The sequence below is a fragment of the Molossus molossus genome, unplaced genomic scaffold (genome assembly GCF_014108415.1).
Source record: "Molossus molossus isolate mMolMol1 unplaced genomic scaffold, mMolMol1.p scaffold_m16_p_9, whole genome shotgun sequence".
Classification (NCBI taxonomy): domain Eukaryota; kingdom Metazoa; phylum Chordata; class Mammalia; order Chiroptera; family Molossidae; genus Molossus; species Molossus molossus.
The window spans coordinates 101,324,998-101,343,645 of record NW_023425403.1 but is presented as its reverse complement, the minus strand read 5'-3'; the positions used below and the strand labels follow the sequence as shown (position 1 = coordinate 101,343,645).

At 42.2% G+C, this 18,648-nt stretch overlaps 1 protein-coding gene across 4 annotated transcripts in view; it reads right to left on the bottom strand.

Annotated features, from left to right (window-relative positions):
• The window catches only part of LRCH1 (leucine rich repeats and calponin homology domain containing 1), a 222,374-nt gene extending 211,195 nt beyond the window's left edge, over window positions 1-11,179 (bottom strand). For 3 of the 4 annotated variants that reach the window (XM_036249953.1, XM_036249954.1, XM_036249957.1), the window contains exon 1: window positions 10,641-11,178. In XM_036249953.1, coding sequence (XP_036105846.1) covers window positions 10,641-10,947 — 307 coding nt within the window. In that variant the 5' untranslated portion in view covers window positions 10,948-11,178. Of the gene's footprint in view, window positions 1-10,640 lie in introns of all 4 variants that reach the window. The other variant, XM_036249956.1, reaches the window with a different exon arrangement.
• Window positions 11,180-18,648: the final 7,469 nt, after the last annotated feature.

Genomic DNA, 18,648 nt, shown 5'->3' with positions numbered 1-18,648 from the left:
AACTATTGTTGAAAGAAAAGAATAACTCTAGGGACCTGCCAAACAACAAAAAGATAATGCTAAATTTGAGAGATAGTAAGGGAGTAGGTGGGCCCCGGACAAGCCAGAGTCACTCATTTTTAAGTATAAAAGTGGTTCCTTCCCCACTTCACAGTACATTCACATGCTCAGTAGCATTTACTGAGCCCAGGGCGGAGCAGTAGGACCGCTGTGATAGGTCCTGGGGATAGCACAGTGCATAAGACAGGCCTACTCCCAGACCTGTGGAAGGGCAGCCTTGTACAGGTACAAAGTCAGTCTACTCAGGCTGGGGGAGGAGCTGTAGCTACCAGCTACACCAGAGATGAGTGTGTGTTGGACTGAGTTGTGTCCCCCAAAATTGATATTGAAATCCTAACCTCTAGTACCTCCGAATATGATTGTACTTGGAGATCAGGCCTTTAAAGTGATAATTAAGGTTAAATGAGTTCCTATGGGACCTCATCCCATGTGACTGGTGTCCATATAAGAGGATCTCTGGACCTACAAGAGATACCAGGGATGCACAGGCCAAGAGGAAAGGCCATGCGAACACACAGGGAGAAAGTGGCCATCTACCAGCCAGAGAAACACCTCAGGAGAAACCAACCCTGCCAAGACCTTGGACTCTCAGGCTCCAGAACTATGAGAAATACATTTCTGTTGTTTAAGCCACCCAGTCTGTGGGGTCTGTTATGGCAGCCCAAGCCAACTAATACAGTGGGTAATGCTGAGAAGTAAAAAAGATGCTATATGAGGAAAAATAAGGTCATCGCCAAGAAAATGGCAGCAGGTCAGCAAAACGTGCGCAGGTGGAGGGGGGCGTCATGAGGGATCCAAGATGATGAATTCCTAGTGCAGAGACTACGAGTGGACTGTGAGTAGGAACGAAGAGACAGCATAACCCATGGATGTGTGCACTTTCTGTGATGGCCATGGAGGGCACATAAAAAATAAGGAAAAACCCCTGCCTAGCTAGACGTCACAGGCCAATGAAGGCGGAAAGAGCTTCCACATGGGAAAAGTACTAAAAGAGGAAGGCAATAATTAACAAAAAATGCCATAAGGAAATAATGAACAGGTGCCTCAAGGCTGTGCATGACTGAGTGCTCAGAGCTGCAAGGAGGAAGGCCGGCAGGGAGCCTGTATTGTGAGCAGGCTAGGGACTGGACAACATGAGAGTGGGGTAAGAAGAATCTTACAGGGCAGGGGGAAGGGGAAGTGAGGGAAATGACCTGGAAAAGAGAAATGAAGGCAATCAAGAGGAGGGCCAAGTCAGGCAGTCTGATGCTATCTGTGAACTTGTCACCGTTACCTGCAGAGATAAAGGGAGTCAAATCAAAGCTAAGCCGATGGAACCAGGTCAGATGTACAGATGCTACCCCTAATGCTGTAGGGCATCAACATCAAGAATATGGAAGAATATTAGAGGCATGCACTGTGTAGCAAAACTCTGTGTTCTGCACTGCAAGATAGGCTGTCAAACACAAGGCCACAGGAGAAGCCAGGGGATTGAAAAAACTAGATGGGGCTTCTTTCTGACCAGAGAACAGTAAAGAAAAATTCAAGACTCGTTGAGCTGGAGGACTCCTGGCCCTGTCTCATCTTCAGGGTCTTAGGTCCCTCCAGCAAACAGACTGAGGAAACACAGCAGAAGGAAGGACAGCAAATATCAAGGAAGATTCCAAACTCATATAGCCTGACTCTGGTGACATAAAATGTCCTGGAAGAGAATCAGATATACTATAAATTGAGATGGCTCAGTATAAACATCATATTAACAGAGGGACAGTAATTTCTCAAGAAACAAACAAATAAAACAACAACAAAAATATTTCTGTTTTGCAAATCAAATATTGTTTTTCCCTAATATCTTTTTCCAACCTATATCCTCCTTTATGGCCAGTGAACATATACAGAAATCTGACTCTAAAAGCATTTCCTTTCTATTGCAAAGAGAAGCCAAATTCTCACAGTCATCAATTTTCTGTTCATGTAAACAATCTCACTTTATTTTTTAATTATTCTGTGGGAACAGATGGCTTCCAAATGTATGTCTGTTTACTACAGTACATGGAAGCAATACTACTGAACTCTTACACTAAGATGAAGAACACACAGGTATGCTTCAAGTCTGCATCTATACGGATAGGCCTAATTTTCCTAAACTAAGGCTTATTTGGAATTCTGACCTTTCTCTTTTAACTCTTTTCTTTTTTTGCTTTTGTGTGTGTGTGCGTGTGGTTAAACAAATTACATCACACACACAAAGAAACTGATCTGAAATATAGCAACTGAAAATACTGATGCATAGAAACTTCCGCACAACAAAAAATTAGCAACAGTGACAGAGGCCTCTAGACTTCTTATAAGTTATGCATAAAGGCCTCAGATGTGTAAATGTAGTTGGGTTTTATGGATGACATTCTTAAATCTTTTATGATAGACTATAATTTTATAATTTGAAACAAACACTGCAGCCTGGCTGGTGTGGCTTAGTAGTTGAGCGTCAACCCATTCACCAAGAGGTCCCCAATTCGATTTCCGGTCAGGGCACATGCCCAGGTTGTGCACCCAATCCCTAATGGGGGGTATGCAGGAGGCAGCCAATCCATATTCTCTCTCATCGATGTTTCTCTCTCTCTCTCTCTTTCCCACTTCCTCTCTAAAAATCAATCAAGAAAAAAAATTTTTAATGAAATAAACACTGCAATTAACACCAACTGACCTTAATTCCAACAACTGACACAATCATGCAGAGTTCACAAATAGTGATCTTGGCGGAATTACCAGACTAAAACCCAGGCCAGATTCCCCTGTCATCTCCCTAAGGCTAAGGCAGAAATCAAATTTTCCAAAAAGCTAAACCAAACCTGGAAAGTAGTATCACAAACAGGTTTTTGTGATGCACAGACAAAAGCTTAAGTCGTGTGGCCTAATGAACCATAACAACCGCAAATAGAGTTAATAGCTTCTCTGCCATTTAAATTGCCAAATCTCTGGAAAAGCATACTCAATACAGCACCTGGGGGGAGAGGACTTTGGGGAGATATTAAGAGAAAGTAAATGTTGCTCAGTCTAAACATTAGTCTCTATGTCTATATCTATATCTATATCTATATCTATATCTATATCTATATCTATGTCTATGTCTATGTCTATATCTATATCTATGTCTACATCTATATCTATATCTACGTCTACATCTGTATGTATCTGTATCTATATTGACAGATATAGATTAGACAGATATAGACAGATATAAAAAAGGGGGAAAATAGAAAAGTACACACAAAATAGAAAAACAGCTTATGTTTAAATAAGCAATGGTGAAGTTCAGTAACAGAACAGAAAAAGTCTGTACATACCAGGACAGCAAGAGCAAAAAAGAAACTGACCTCTGAACTGATCAACATCAACATGGATTTCAAAAGGTATCTATCTACCCTTTAAATGCTTACACCAAAGACTTGCTAAGCCACAGCAGGAAAAATTTAAGTTTGCAACAAAACTCAAAAAAAAATGTTTAGTCAATTATTTAAATAAAGTTAAAATAGTGGGGTGTGCCAAAAATCAAAGAAGATGTTGGGGTGACTGACACACTATCCAGTGGAAGCATTTCAATGATGAAAGTCAAACCTTAGATGTCCTGGCACACACCAAAACCTCATGGATGTTCTATGGCCTGTGACTGTACAGACAGATGAGCAATGTGCTCCTGCCTTTCCGTACAGAGCAGCCTGTAGTGCAAACGCGGAGAGGAGTCAGTGGAGACTCCACACAGACCCGTGGGAGAGCACACCTGAACATGCTTCGAGCCACCACAGATGTTGCTTAGTTGTTCCAAACATTTTTACATTAGAAGTCTCTACACCTTAACAAGGAGGAAAGTGATCAGCAGAAGAAAAAGAAAATAGGAAGGAAATAGGAATGAAAATAGGAATGTGACTAATCATTTATGAATGGAGTACTTTGAACGCATGTAATGAAAATAGGTATTTATATGATAGGGACTACCACAGTAAATGACAGTTACAGCAATAACTAATACTTTTTTTAATTCAATAGCAGAAAAATAATTTGAAACCAGATATAACATTTGACGTATGTGATTTCAAAAGTGTCATTCTATTTGTGATGAAAAATCTTTATGGCCAAGGTTATGGAACAGAACATGTTTTCCAGAAGGAAGAGATTTCTCTTTACCAAGTCCAATGACTCAAGAGTCCTAACATCCCAAGGACTCAGTTGCTATAGAACAGTACCGGGGTGGGCGGGTCAGCCTTCGGTAAATAAGCCTGCCCACAAATCTCAGAGAAGCCTCTGAATGCGTACAGACACTGGAGGGAGCCAGCTCAGCCTAGGGCTTTGGTCCCACAGACTGACAAATCCCAGGCCTCAGCCCTCTCCAAATAAAGGACCTATAAGCCCTGTGCTCTGTTACCCACTGGATGCTGACAGTCGGGTAGGAGGATGTGTCCATAGGCTTAATTAAATGCTTTCATTTGTTTTACTCACAGGTCCCGGACTGCCGGGTTCTCACACCACATTTTTTAACTATCTTTTCCAAGCACACAATGTTCATAGGCATTTCTATCCAAAATCTCTCCATCCTATAAAACCTAACCCAAATCCCACCTGTGCTATGAAAGTCTTGCCCAGCCAGCTTCACTGAAATGGCCTTTTCCTCTGAATTTTGCAGACAATGTCCATCTGTGGTATCTGGCATCTCACCTTGGTCTGTCTGGAGGCTCCCATGTCTTTCTGGAGGTGTCTGCTTCTCCTGCATTCCTGTCTTGTCCTACACTCTGCATCCCCTACCATCCTCTGCACTAGCACATGCATATTTTTTAATTTATTATAAAATAATGAACATTTTTATGCTGCATTTCTATATTCCTGCCTGCCACAGCTCTTCATTCCCCTTTGTCATTCCTGCTTCCAGCCACCTCACAAAGATATCGTCAGTGATATTCTCCTCCCTCTCCTTAATGAGACCAACTTTCAACAATTGTTCTGCACATCAAGTCCTTCCTTTCATTTTCTAGAACCTCCGGCTATCAGACTGAGACAGACACTTTATTTTTTTACTCATTCTTTTCAATCTGCTTTATTTCAATCATACAAATACCCTTTTGACTTCTTCATCCCAAAATGACACTATTTAATAAACCAGCACTAGGGAGAAAATAGTTTGCCTTCCTGATGCACATATTGCTTGATTCAATAGTTTTCATCAGGCTCAAACTCTTTATATTTATCATTAGGCTTTGTTTGTGCTGTTGTTACAAGCCACCTCAAGTCACCTTTAATACAAGGCAGCATGTATAATTCTACAACAAAGGTATTATTGTATCTATAACTCTTCCTACACATGCTGCAAAATAAATTTCCTCATTATTTCCTCAAACCTCTCCAAGTAAAATGAAAACTTCAAAAGAAAGGACACAGGAATTCTGTTGGTCACTGTTGTATGCCTGGTGCCCAGAACAGTGCCTGGCACTAGGTGGGGCTTGGTGGGTATTCATGGAATGAATGTTGGCTGAATGAATCCTCAGATTCTGCTCCTCTCCACTTTTCTCTGCTTAATAGGAATATGGTCAAAAATGTAAATACTAAAGTGAAACTGTCAAGGTCCAATCACTGGTCACCATCTAAGTCAGGGGATGGTCCTGAGTATATAACCTGACTTCTAATCGCAATTTCCCCTGCTGTAAACAAGGATATGAAGAGGCTTCCAGGAGGACAGAGAGGAATAATGCAGACGGCACAGTGACGCATCAAGTGCGATTCGTGGCTCTTTTGTTCACATTTCTCCCATTCTGCCAGTGTCACCTGTGTCATCAAACCTGCTTGGATCAGCCTTACTCTCCCTGCTCATTCGCAAAAGGACCAGACTCTTGACAACCAAACTAGTTTAATTCAAAATGAGTAAATCAGGCTCAGAGTAACAGTCTGAGAGTTTTGCCCTACGAAAAATGTGCTTGCACTTGAGTGACAGACTTTAGGCATTTCCTGAGTGGCCCCTATGTTTGTGCTCACATCTTCTGGTCAGATCAACTACATTGCCCGAGAGTGCAGTTCTGCACAGGTGGCTGCCAGAAGAGGCACTTTTACAAGGTAGAAACCAAGTGGCCTATATTATACAACTGAACAGTGAGGAAAACCTTTCTATGTTACTCCCTTTGGGTAACATACATTTACCCAAAAGTACATTTTAATCTTAGGTCTTTAAGGATCTTCATGTGCCATTCTGATTATAAGAGATATTCTGGAAACTAAATATTAATCCAGGAGAACCACTATCTATTTTTTGTTGTTTTTTTGTTAATCCTCACCCAAAAATATTTTTTCCAGTAATTTTCAGAGAGTGGAAAGGAGGGAGGAAGCGGGGGAGAGAGGGAGAGAGAAAGAGAAATATCAATGTAAGAGAGACACATCAACTGGCTGCCTGCTACATGTGCCCCAACAGGTGCCAGGGATCAAACCTGAAACCCAGGTACATGCCCTTGACTGGCAGTCCAACCTGCAACCCTGTGATGTGCAGGCCAACGCTCTAACCATGGAGCCACACGGACCAGGGCAGGAACTACTATCTTTATTGTATATGTTACTACTCATGCTCTCCACTCTGCTAGAACTCTTTATATGAAGGAAATATTAACACTGTGCAAATTGCGTAATTTTAGCTCTTTATTTTTATTTTTATTTTTGTTCTTCCAAATAAGGAAGACTGTTCAGTAAATGTCTTTAGAACTAAGGGCAGAATACATCAAGAAAAAAAAGAGAGAGGACCCAAATAAATAAATAAAAAAATTAAAGGGCAGAAATAACTGAAACCACAGAAATACAAAGAATTATAAGAAAAAACTATGAACAATTATATGCCAATAAATTGAATAATCTGGAAGAAATTGATAAATTCCTAGAAACATACAATCTTCCAAGACTGAATCAAGAAGAAACAGATAATCTGAACAGACTGATGACTCCCAACAAAAAAAAGCCCTGGACCAGATGCCTTCATAGGTGAATTTTACCAAACATTCAAGGATGAATTAACATCTGTCCTTCTCAAACTATTCAAAAAAATTCAACAGAAGGGAAGGCTCCAAGCTCATTTTACGAGGCCACCATTATCCTGAATCCAAAATCAGACAAAGATATTACAAAAAAAGGAAATTATAGGCCAATAACCCTGATGAACATACATGCAAAAATTCTCAACAAAATATTAGCAAACTAATTTTAGTAATATATTAAAAAGACCATACACCATGATCAAGTGGGATTTATTCCTGGGATGCAAGTTTAGTTCAATATCTACAAATCAATTAATGTGATACTCCACACAAACAAAACAAAGGATAAAAATCACATGGTCACCTCAATAGATGCAGAAAAAGTATTTGACAAAATCCAGCATCCATTTAGATCAAAAGCTCTCAGCTAAGTAGGAATACAGGAAACATACTTCAACGTAATAAAGGCCATATATGACAAATCCACAGCCAACATCATACTCAATGGGGAAAAGCTAAAAGCTTTTACCTTAAGATCAGGAACAAGAAAAGAATGTCCACTTTCACCACTTTTATTCAACATAGTATTGGAAGTCCTAGTCACAGTAATCAGACAAAAAAAAAAAAAAAAAAGAAAGAAAGAAATAAAAGGCATCCCAAAAAATCCAAAACACTAATTTGAAAAGATATATGCATCCCTATGCTCATTGCAGCAGTTTTTACAATGGAAAAGCCCATAGGGTGAAATACAGAATTGGATAAAGAAGATACGGTACATATATAGAAAAGGAATATTACTCAGCCATAAAAAAATAATAAAATCTTACCATTTGTGACAACATGGATGGACCTAGAGGATATTATGTTAAGTGAAATAAGTCAGAGAAACACAAATACTATGTGATTTCACTTACATGTGGAATCTGAAGAATATAATAAACAGCCCTGGCCGGTTTGGCTCAGCAGTTAGAGCGTCGGCCTGCGGTTCAGAGAAACCCGGGTTGGGTTCCTGCTAAGGGCATGTCCCTCGGTTGCAGTTTGTCTCCCCCCCCCCCCTTGGGTCGTGTGAGTGGCAACCACTCGAAGTTGTCCCTTTCATATCGATGTTTCTCTCTCTCTCTCTCTACCTCCCACTCTATCTGAACAAAAAAATGGAAAAATGTCCTCGGGTGAGGATAAAAAAAAAAAAGAATATAATTAACAAATAAAACAGAAACAGACTAATAGATACAGAGAACAAAACTGGTGGTTGCCAGATGGACGGGGAGTTGGGATTTGGGTGGAAAAGGTAAAGGAATTAAGAAGTACAAATTGGTAGTTACAAATAGTCACAGGGATGTAAAGTACTGCATAGGAAATACAGTTAAGAATATTGTAATAACTATGTATGGTGCCAGACTTACCAGGGAGATCACTTTGTAAATTATATAAACGTCTAATCACTGTGCTGTACACCTGAAACTAATATAAAATAATAATACTGAATGTCAACTGTAATTGAAAAATAAAGAAAAGTAGAAAGAAAAAAATAGGTCTGAGGCAAAGATATTTTGCAAAAGCAAATTTTAACACATTCAGGTACTCAAAATTTATGTAAAATAACTGACTACACTGAATAGTCTTAATCTTTATTGGGTTGTTCTAAGTTTCTACAAACTTAGCTGACAGTCCCCCTCTTGTTACTAATAGCGCATTTTTTATGAGAGTTATCATTAAGCCTCTTGGTTTAACTCATTAGAATTTTCTGAACATGAAATGCGTCAAATGAGGTTCACAATTAAAAACTTGGAAAACTCACAACCTACACTTGCCACAAGCAAGCACGAAAGTAAAACAGGAATATTTGTAAGCATTTACCTCAATGACAAGTTCTTAACTTAAGATGTGTCCCTTCTTTTAAAAGCAGAGGTTTTTCCAAAGAAATGCCAACACAGCAGTTCATCCAACTTTGGGAATTAAGGACAGCAAAACTGAAGTAGAGGAACAACTTTCAAGTGTCTCCCCCTTCCCGCACTGAAGGTACAAACACACGTTATTCTTGGTTGTGCCAGCTCTATTTTCTGTAGTCATATCCAACCCTTCCAAAATTCAAGTACATTCTATGGCATAAAGGAAGTAGAACTTAACAGATGTTTTTAAAGTTAATGATTCCAGCAATTCTTGGAATAACTTCCACTTAAGAAAATGTAACTAAGAGAACCTATCAAGATACTCCCCCAGTTGTTGACAGCTCAACTGTGGAAATTCCCTCCTTGTTTGCCTATTCCTGACTATGCCTGAATCCAAATTACAAAGTTTAATGACCCTGACAGAGCCCTTTTTGCCTCCAGTGAATTCAGAACTCTGTCTAAATATTCATTGGGACTCTCAATAAATGTTTATTGAATTAAAGGGGGGGGGGGGGCACTGGAAACCGAGCTCCAAAAACCAACTGCCTGCTCTCCTGACGACCCCCTCCTTCCCTCACAAGAGGAAACTGGGAGATCTGGAGCTGAGAGTCCATCCAGAACCCAGACGGTCTGACATTGGGCTCCAGAGGTGATGACAACCAGAAGGTCTGGGCAGAGGTTCCGAAATGGGGCACTGGGAAATGGGCGCTTGCCAAGACGCAATCACTCTCCCAGGGAGCGGAGCCGGATGGTAGGAAACCAAGTCATTTCTGTAGCGATCCCAAGGCCTCCTTCCTGTTTATAGGTCCCGCTCCAGGAGCTCCAACTCCCAAAGAGAAAGCAGACGTCTCAGAAATATGTCAACACATGACATAACTTGAAAAAGCTGGCTGCGCACTGGCGCGAGTTACAACTTGTCCGGCTCACACAGGAAAACCGGCTCGCTTTAATTACTTTTCTTTTCATATGCCATGACGTCCTTCCCAGGGCCCCGCAGAGATCGGGTTACTGAGAGCGAGTGGCCTCAGTGGCAGGAACCAAGCCGCGTGGGCGGCCGGCTAAAAGCAAGGACCCGGAGCCAGCGCCTGCGAAGTGACTGCGGACTCGGATTCACGACCCTCGCGGCGGCTCTTTCTCGCACAGGCTCAGGAAGAGGAAGCGTCGGACCGCCTCAGTCGACGCCGAGCTGCCTGATCGCCGGGGTCGCCGAGGGGCTCGACGCCCCGCGCCGATGCCCTCGGGTCCGCCCAGGGCGCGCCACCTTTGTCTGGGTTTCCCCAGCAGGCTGGGCGACGCCTCCACGGAGGAGGGCTCTCCCGGGTCCGGGGCGCAGACGCGGCGCCGGGGTTCCCAGCCCCTGCGCGAGCCCAGGAAGCCGGCGCGGCCGCCTGAAACCTCCCACTTCCACGGCGCGCCCGCAAGTCCCAGCGCCGCGGTCACTGGCCTGGCGCTGGGCGGGAAGCCGGAGACCCGCGCGCTGGCGGGCGGCGGCAGGGCGCAACCCGGCTCTCCTGGGCTGCACCGCGGGCGGGACGGGTCACCGTGCCCTCCGCGGGACCGCCACCCTCGCCCACGCGGTCCCTGACTACGGAGAGCAGCGGCCAACAGACCCCCGGCCAGGCGACCTCTCCTACCGGCCGCTGTCGGGGAAGTCACGACAGACAGCTGGGCAGCTGCTCACACCCACGCCTGCCCCTCGGCCCCCTCTCACCTGCCTGCACCGTGTCCGAGAGGTCGTGCCCGGGGGCCGCGGTCCTGGGAAATTCCTTCAGTTTCCTGGCGCTGAGGTTCAACCCCCCCGAGTTGGCTGCTTCCTCCAGAGCGCGTTCCAGCCCCCGGTTCAAGGGCAGGTTGAAGCCCCCGCCGCTGCCGCCGCTGCCTCCTCCAACCCCGCCGTTGGCTCCGGTTCCTCCGTGGTGCTGATGGTGGTGGTGGTGGAGGGGGTGGTGATGTGGGTGCAGAGCAGACACCGAGAGGGCAGGGACGTAAGATTGGGGTTCGCTTCCCGGCGTCGCCATCTTCTCCCGGGCCCCCACCCCCACCCCGCTCTGCCGCTCCTGCGAGGGGGCGTCACAGCTCTACCCCGGGAGGGGCAGACGGCACCAGGTGCGGAACTCCTGCCGCGCCCCAATGAAAGATGCCAGGAGAAGGGGTGGGGGATGTGGCAGGCGCGGAACGGGGGGCTGACGGAGAGGCGGCAGTGGCAGCTCGGTTTCGAAGATTTCCTGTCCCGGGGAAGCTAAGGACTGCGGCGGCGGCGGCAGGCAGCGCGCATGTGTCTCCGCCCTTCCCTGCGCCCTCCTCCCGGCCGCTCTCTCCCCTCCTCCGCCGGCTGCTCTCTCCTCCTCCTTCCCGCGAGCTGTCAGTCCAGCTCTGAGACTTCCTCCGCGGCGAGCCGCCTGGCACTTGCTGCTTAGCTGCGCTGCGCCCCGCAGTCGCGGTGCGGGGACTCGGGTGGGCCCCTGGGCGGGGGTCATTTTCCTTTAGACGCCGAATTCCTCAGACTTCCTTTTTGCTGCCCGGGGGGGAGTCGGGGACAAGAAATTTTAGGGTCTGAGAAGACAGCAACTAGACAATGGGCGGGGAATTGAAATACAGTGAGATCACGGGGAGGTGAGAGGTTATCTCAATTCTGAGCATTATTCTGGCTGTTAGACCCAGAGTTCCCCCAGAGGCGGTTTTCCACTGCGCTGTTAAGCCAACAGACAACCCCTGGCATTTGGGCTGATACAGTGAGCCAGGCACTGGTCTATGTAGTCTGCATTATCTCATTAATCCAGGAACCCCACGAGCAGAAAAAAAATGTTTTCTCCAGTCTACAGAGGAAGTTAAGAAACTTATGTAAGGTAACCCAGGCACTCAGAGGTGGAGCTGGATTTGAACTTGCAGCCCGCAGACTAGGCTGCCCTCCTGCCTGCGTACTCCCAGGCTCTACAGGAAGGACAGGTTTCCTGTGTGGTGGTAGAAAACTGCAGACCTAGAAAGGTAGGACTTTCAAAATGAGGATAGTTTTTATGATGGACAGAGTACACTGCCACATGTGGGAGAGGGGCTGCCTAAGGCTTACTGAGCCCCAGAATTGGGTGGTACAGGCAGAGGTTAGAAAGCCAGTGATCCCAGCAAGCCAACAATTCAATTAAGGGTTGAGTCTGTGCACAGGTACATTACTGTTATGACACTCCTTTTCCTTGCCCCTGTGGGGCATGGAACCTGACAAGTCAGCTTTCAAACAAATTCGTGTTTGCTCAGATCAAGGCTGGCACACCAGATGCAATAGAATATCTGATACCATAAGGACACACCAGGCCCCAATTCCTTTCCCAAGTTTCAGCTCCAACTCTCTAGGGTAGTGATTTTCAACCCATGTGCCCTAAAAAATTTTAAAACATGCAATGCCTGACTATTTAGTTAGGGGCACGTTTTCCTTAGGTTGTCAAAAAAAAAAAAAAGTGACAACAGCCAACCTAACCATAGCTGTCTAGTGTGAATGAATCAAAATTATACCTATTTTGTTTGTCAGATGGAAAAAAAATACTTTTAGGTGTACCTCAGAATTTTAGTAATTAGTTTATGTGTGCCATGAAATGAAAAAGATTGAAAAATTGCTGCCCTAAGACCTTTATTTTTTCTCTATACCCAAAACTTGACCTTCACTGTAAGCAACTTGACTGGTGGAAATGAAGATGGGGGTAAGTAGAAAATAATACATCCCTTGGAGTAGGGGAGCCTGTCTTTTTTTTTTAATCTTCACTTGAGGACATTTTTGCATGTATCTTCAGATAGACTGGGGGGGGGGGGGGGAGAGATACATCAGTGCAAGAGAGACACATCCAGTGGTTGCCACCCACACGACCCCAACCAGGGCCAGGGACAAACTGCAACCTAAGTACGCACCCTCAGCAGGAACCAAACCTGGGACTCTCCAGGTCCATGGACTGACACTCTAACCACTGAACCAAACTGGCCAGGGTGGGACGCCTGTCTTTTAAATGGTAATGCAGAAAGGTGATGATCTGAGCAAAAAGCTTGAACTTGTGACTTCATTGACTTCGTGCTAAGGTACAGCATGATCTTTCTCACTTGCATTGACTGCTGCATAGTTCCATTTGTTCCTGGGGGATTCTAGGCTGAGTGAAACATTATAATCTCTGAAAAGACAGGCGCCACCTGCTGGCATCCTCCCTCTAAACTTTCTCTCTCACCAACCCCTTTTTCCACTCAGACTCCCAAACCTTTAAAAACCTGGCTTGATAATATTAATAATAATATAAAAGCTAACCTACCTTGTCCTTTCCTCACTGGTTTTTCCCAAAAGGGGAATGAGGAACAGAGAGACAAAAAATTTTCAAATGAAAAAGGCAAGTGGTAGTTTTGTGAGCTGTTTGCAGGGCACTGCTAAGACCATCTGACAGACGGCAATTGTAGGTCAGACCACGAATTGTGGTGACGCATACAGAGCATAACTTTTTTTTTAAGACCACCAATTCTTTTTTAAAGGAAATGATGGAATATAAGCGCAAGACTTGATTTTAAACAAATGATCAGTCCTTATATTAAGTGGACCTAATCAATACAGCTTGCTTTACCTTCTACAAATTACTAAAGAGGGAGGAACGTGTTCATCTTTGCAACTACCTCCTCATATTCCAAAATCTAGAGAAGTACTTTGTATGTAGTAAGTATGCAATGAACATAAGTAATTAAGCATTCTACAGTAGACCAAGTGTTCTACAGGTTGTCATTTGTTGATATAGCTTTCAAAGGATGTTCCTGAATAAAGGGGTTTTTCCATAAAATAGAGATTACTTGACCTTTGAAACTGATCTCAATTATTTCTAAATATTCAAGAAACTCAACAAACCATTTTTTCTTATTGTTTTGCTTCTTCATTTTTTTTCCCCAATAAGGTAGACATCTCTGTTTTGTTTAGTACCTTTTTTACTTCTGAAAACACCACTCTCTTCTTTTCTCACCCTCTTGACTCTCTATATATAGTCATCTGGGAACAGTCATGTTACATTAACCAAACTGGCTGTCTTGGTTAGCCCAGAAGTGGACTTCTGACACAGCACCCATAGAATCCTGATGGTGTTCAGACCCTATATTCTGACCATTCCTGACACATATCGTCCATTGGTATGTGATATCCGATATATTTATAAAATATTTTGATGTTTGCTTAAGTCCATTTTATTTGGTTTTCTGTCAATGCAACCAAGAGTTCTAAATAATATATTCAATTTCCCATATTTTTATCTTTATTCTCCCTTGTTTTCCTGTATAGCCTCATTTTTGGATAGTCCAAAAGTAGTCTTTTATAAACTATTTGGATGATGGCAGCAGATTTTTTAAAGCTTTGTCTTTATATCTTTTTTTTTCTTTATTGATATTAGAGAGAGAGGGGAAGGGAGAAGAGAGAGAGAGAAACATCAATGAGAGAGAACATCAATTGGCTGCCTCCTGCATGCCCCTCACTGGGGGTCAGGCTCACAACCTGGGCATGTGCCCCAGCTGGGAATCAATCTTACGACTTCTTGGTGCATGGGTCGATGATCAACCACTGATCCACACCGGCTGGGCTGTCTTTATACTTTTTAATCATTTCACAAAGTTAATGGAATTCAAATTTTGGGAAAATGGAAATATTCTCAGCTTAAAATATTGGCTATTAGGAGAAAAGTGATCAATTTCATTAACAAATGAAAGCATTTAGAAACCATTAAAAAAAAATTATTATGATCAGAAAAGATACCAGATCATCAACTCTTCTACATTTAAGACCCAAATCTTTTTTCTTACCTGAAAAATGGAGCTGTGGACAAATTTATAAGAACCAAACTTATTAAGATTGATAGACAGATTTGAGCATAGTTATTCAGCCCATACCACCTTCTCAAAAAATCACTGAGAATTCTCTGTTGGTCGGAACTCAAAGCGTTTGCTGAGAGGTGGGCATGGTCAGCCATTTGTGTCCTTTATGGTCCTGACTGCCCTCTCCAGTCACAGCCAAGTGGACAAGAGGAGCTGACACAGGTCCAGTCATCCCAAGGCAGATAAATTCATCTATCAGACTCCCTGAAAATATAAGCAAAAACACACTGAGATCATAGTCAAATAACAACAGGCATTTGACCTCAAAAGCAGGCAGAATCAAGACTTATTCACATTTCACCTTGACATTCTCCAACTTCTCCACATTAGTTTCCCCTTTCCTAAAAAAGGAGCAAGAATATTCCCTATTACTCCCTCCACATGCTCTTAGTACTGTATCTGTAAATGATCAGTGTATATAATATTCATTAGCTTTTAAGCACATCAAGGGCAGAGGGCCTTTTGTTTTTTTAACACACTGCTTAGAAGATTCAATTGATAAAGTTGTTTGACTGAGATATTTGTATACTGTAAGGCAACTAATGACACCAACATAAATTTTTCATTTCACAACAATATTATTGTGGATATATTTAAGAAATATTTCTAGCATTCTATAACACTAATCTGAACCAGCTGATTGGTGACAAAGTGACCCAGAAAAAATGAGAAAAATTAGGACAAGTTTGAGTTTTTCATAAAGCTGAATGCATTCTATTTCAATAATTGTATGTAAGTTTACAACTGTGGCTTTCCTATATTTTTTCCAGTGGAAAAAATAATAAAACAATGGCCATAGTAAGTTCTATTGTCTGTTAGTATTGTTATTTTTAAAGAAATAAAAAGTAGGCTACTAGAGTCAGCTCCCAAATTAATTATTTTAATGTGACTTATCTGTAAAATCAAAAAGCTTAGGAACTCATTGCTTAGATTCTTGGTTTTCTTAATAGGGAGTTAGTCACACTTCAGTTACTTGCCTTCAAGCGCTTTCTCATTCTTTGCCAGCACCAACTGTAACTTAATGCAGTGCCTACGAATTTTGAGAGAGTGTATGATTTGCTTGCGTCTCCACTCCCACCGTCTTTCTATTTCCTTGGCATTCTCATTCCATGGTTTATCACAAGTCTGAAAAGAGGATGTTGGTGCCTTTGACTTTTGAAAATTTTCACAGCATATTATTGTCACGACCCAGCTTTTTTGCCCTCTCCACCCCAACCTTCCTCCAACAAAATTCTTCCCCTCACAGAGGCTCATTTTTACTTCTCATGAAACAAATTAGCCGCCACTACTACCATATGGCCAGGCCCTGTTCTGCTCTTTCCCTGTTCTCTCTCTCCAGATTAACATGGAGCTCTAGCTCCTAGATCAGGGAGGCATTATTTATATGTTCTTTTCCACTGCAGCTTCTAGTAAATAAAGAAACCACAAAATCTGGGCCATCGCGATAAGATTCTCAAAGAGGCTGCCTTTACAATTCTCTAAATGACAATAGAGGAGCCATCTGTGAATGAACAAATTACATATGCTTTTAGTCTTTGCTCTATTTTCATAAATACTCTTGGTCTCATAGTAAAATGCTAATGTTGTATGATTTTTATTATCTTTAAACAAGATTATATCAATCTCTCTCTTTCTGTGTATATATATATGACATTATAAACAATTGTGTAGCATAAAGACAACATTCTGACCGAGAACTTATGAGAAATAATAACATTTTAAAAGAACCTCTGAGGAAAATATAGCTTGGACCACTCAGGGTGAAAAGCTGATTATACAAAAAGAATTTCTTTGGCTTAATGAGGTTGACATCTCCTTAAATAAGTCATAAGGTAGAAAATGTCAGTGAGCAACAGCTGACCCTCTGGTTTCTGTCAGAAGTTCCTTAAGAGGCTACCAGGGGAACTCACTAGAAAATAAAGACTGAAAGGCTCCAGTTGACAGGTCTTTAACTTATAAAGAACTGTATTTTTAAGCAAGTGGATTTTTAAACATAAATAAAAATATTAATCGATTATATTAGATAATAGCTTTACAATGATTGGTTCTCCTAAATATTTTACCTATTCATTCTATTGTTATTGGTTTATAATATAACACAGATTATGTTATTGGTTTGTAATATAACAAGTACATGAAATATTTAGTAGAACCAATTGTTTGTTTATAAGTAAATTATTTAGCCTACATAGATAAACTGAAGCAGTACTATCTAGTATGTATTCCTTTGAACCTTAGCTTTTTAGGCTGTTAATGGGCATTGTGCCTAAACAATTTCATTGCCAAATAAGTTTGGGTTAATAAAAAAAGGTTAGAAGTTATTTTACTCTGGGACCTCTCAGAGTCTTTGATGTGCTAAGGTGTATTATAAATAAGCTAGAGGGAGAGATGGGTCACATCCAGCTTTTCTCATATATATTTAACCAATAAATCTCTTCTTGTACAACTGTTATCCTTTGACCATATATTGAGAAACTATAGACTGGGGTAATTTCTCTCACTGATATTATTTATAGCATATCACAGCTTAACAGATCAAAATTTACTTCCAATTCAATATTTAAAATGATGCCAAGTGTCACTAACGTAGACCCTCCTTCAGCAAATACCATTCCAGGCCTGTTGTTTATTAGGTGGATTTTAAAAGAACAAAACATCTTCCTATTTGTACTTAAGGTACTTTGCATCTAACTAAAACCATAATTTACAAGTTCCCCAAAGGCAGTTTTTTAGGCTCTTGATGTCATTACAGGGATATTTTCCAAACCCAAGGTTGTCATTACTGCTTAGTCAGATGCAGAACTACAGAGTGTCTCCCAGAGCGGCTATTCTCCCCAGAATTCAGAGGAAATGCACTCTGGCTACAATGGCATGAAGCTTTCTACATTCAGGTGCTATCACTGTTCACACACACACACAGGGTTTAGGTGTGGAGAACTTCAGGTTATTTCTCAAATTGTTTCAATGCATACCGTGAAGAAGGATAGTCGCTAAACTTAGGAATAAGGTTGGACCATGAAGCAAAAAAAGGAACACCTTGGAAAGAAAAGTCATCCCCTTCTTATCTCCTGGCCAACCAGGTCAACAGGTAGCACAACCCACCCTGGTTCAGAAGCAAAACCAGTTAGAACTTTCTTAAGTTTATCATTGGTGCAGAAAGAACAAAATCAGGATTAGTGGAGTTGGGACTGGAGAACTGAATAGGAAGGAGGTTCACTCAGTGAGAGTGAACAGTGCTGGAATCCTTCACAATAACCGCAGAGGAGTGTGTTTATAGGTCCATTACAGTGACCGGAAGCCTCAGATAATCTAATAAGAGCAAGAATATTCTCAGGCTGGTGCTGGTTGAAGTGAATCACAGATTGGTGGTTGGGAGTATGTATGGTAGACTCTGGGAGAAATGTCCAGTAAGTAAACAAGACCCCGGCCCAATTGGCTGGGATTCAAGACAAGGCTCCAGGCTCCATGGTGAGCTGTAGTCCCATCAAGAAGCAGTTGTATGGCACAGACTATCTTCACAAGGATGTATAAGAAACTGCTAACAGTAAATGCTTATGGGAAAGAAAAGTAGAAGAGTCACATTAGAGACTTCTCTTTCTCCAGATACCTTCCTGTTCACTATGAATGTTTCACTTGTGCACTTGTAACTCCTTTTCAAGCAATTAATTAATTTGATTTTTAAAATACCAATGAGGAGATTTAGCATGGATCAATAGTCACTAGAGAACTGTTGGTGTGACTTGAGGAAGATTTAAGTGATATAGTGCTCTGCTGGATGAACTGGAAGTGAAGAAGCCAGAAGACTCTTACAGTGATAAGAGGTGAGACCAAGGAGGGCTTGGTTTTCA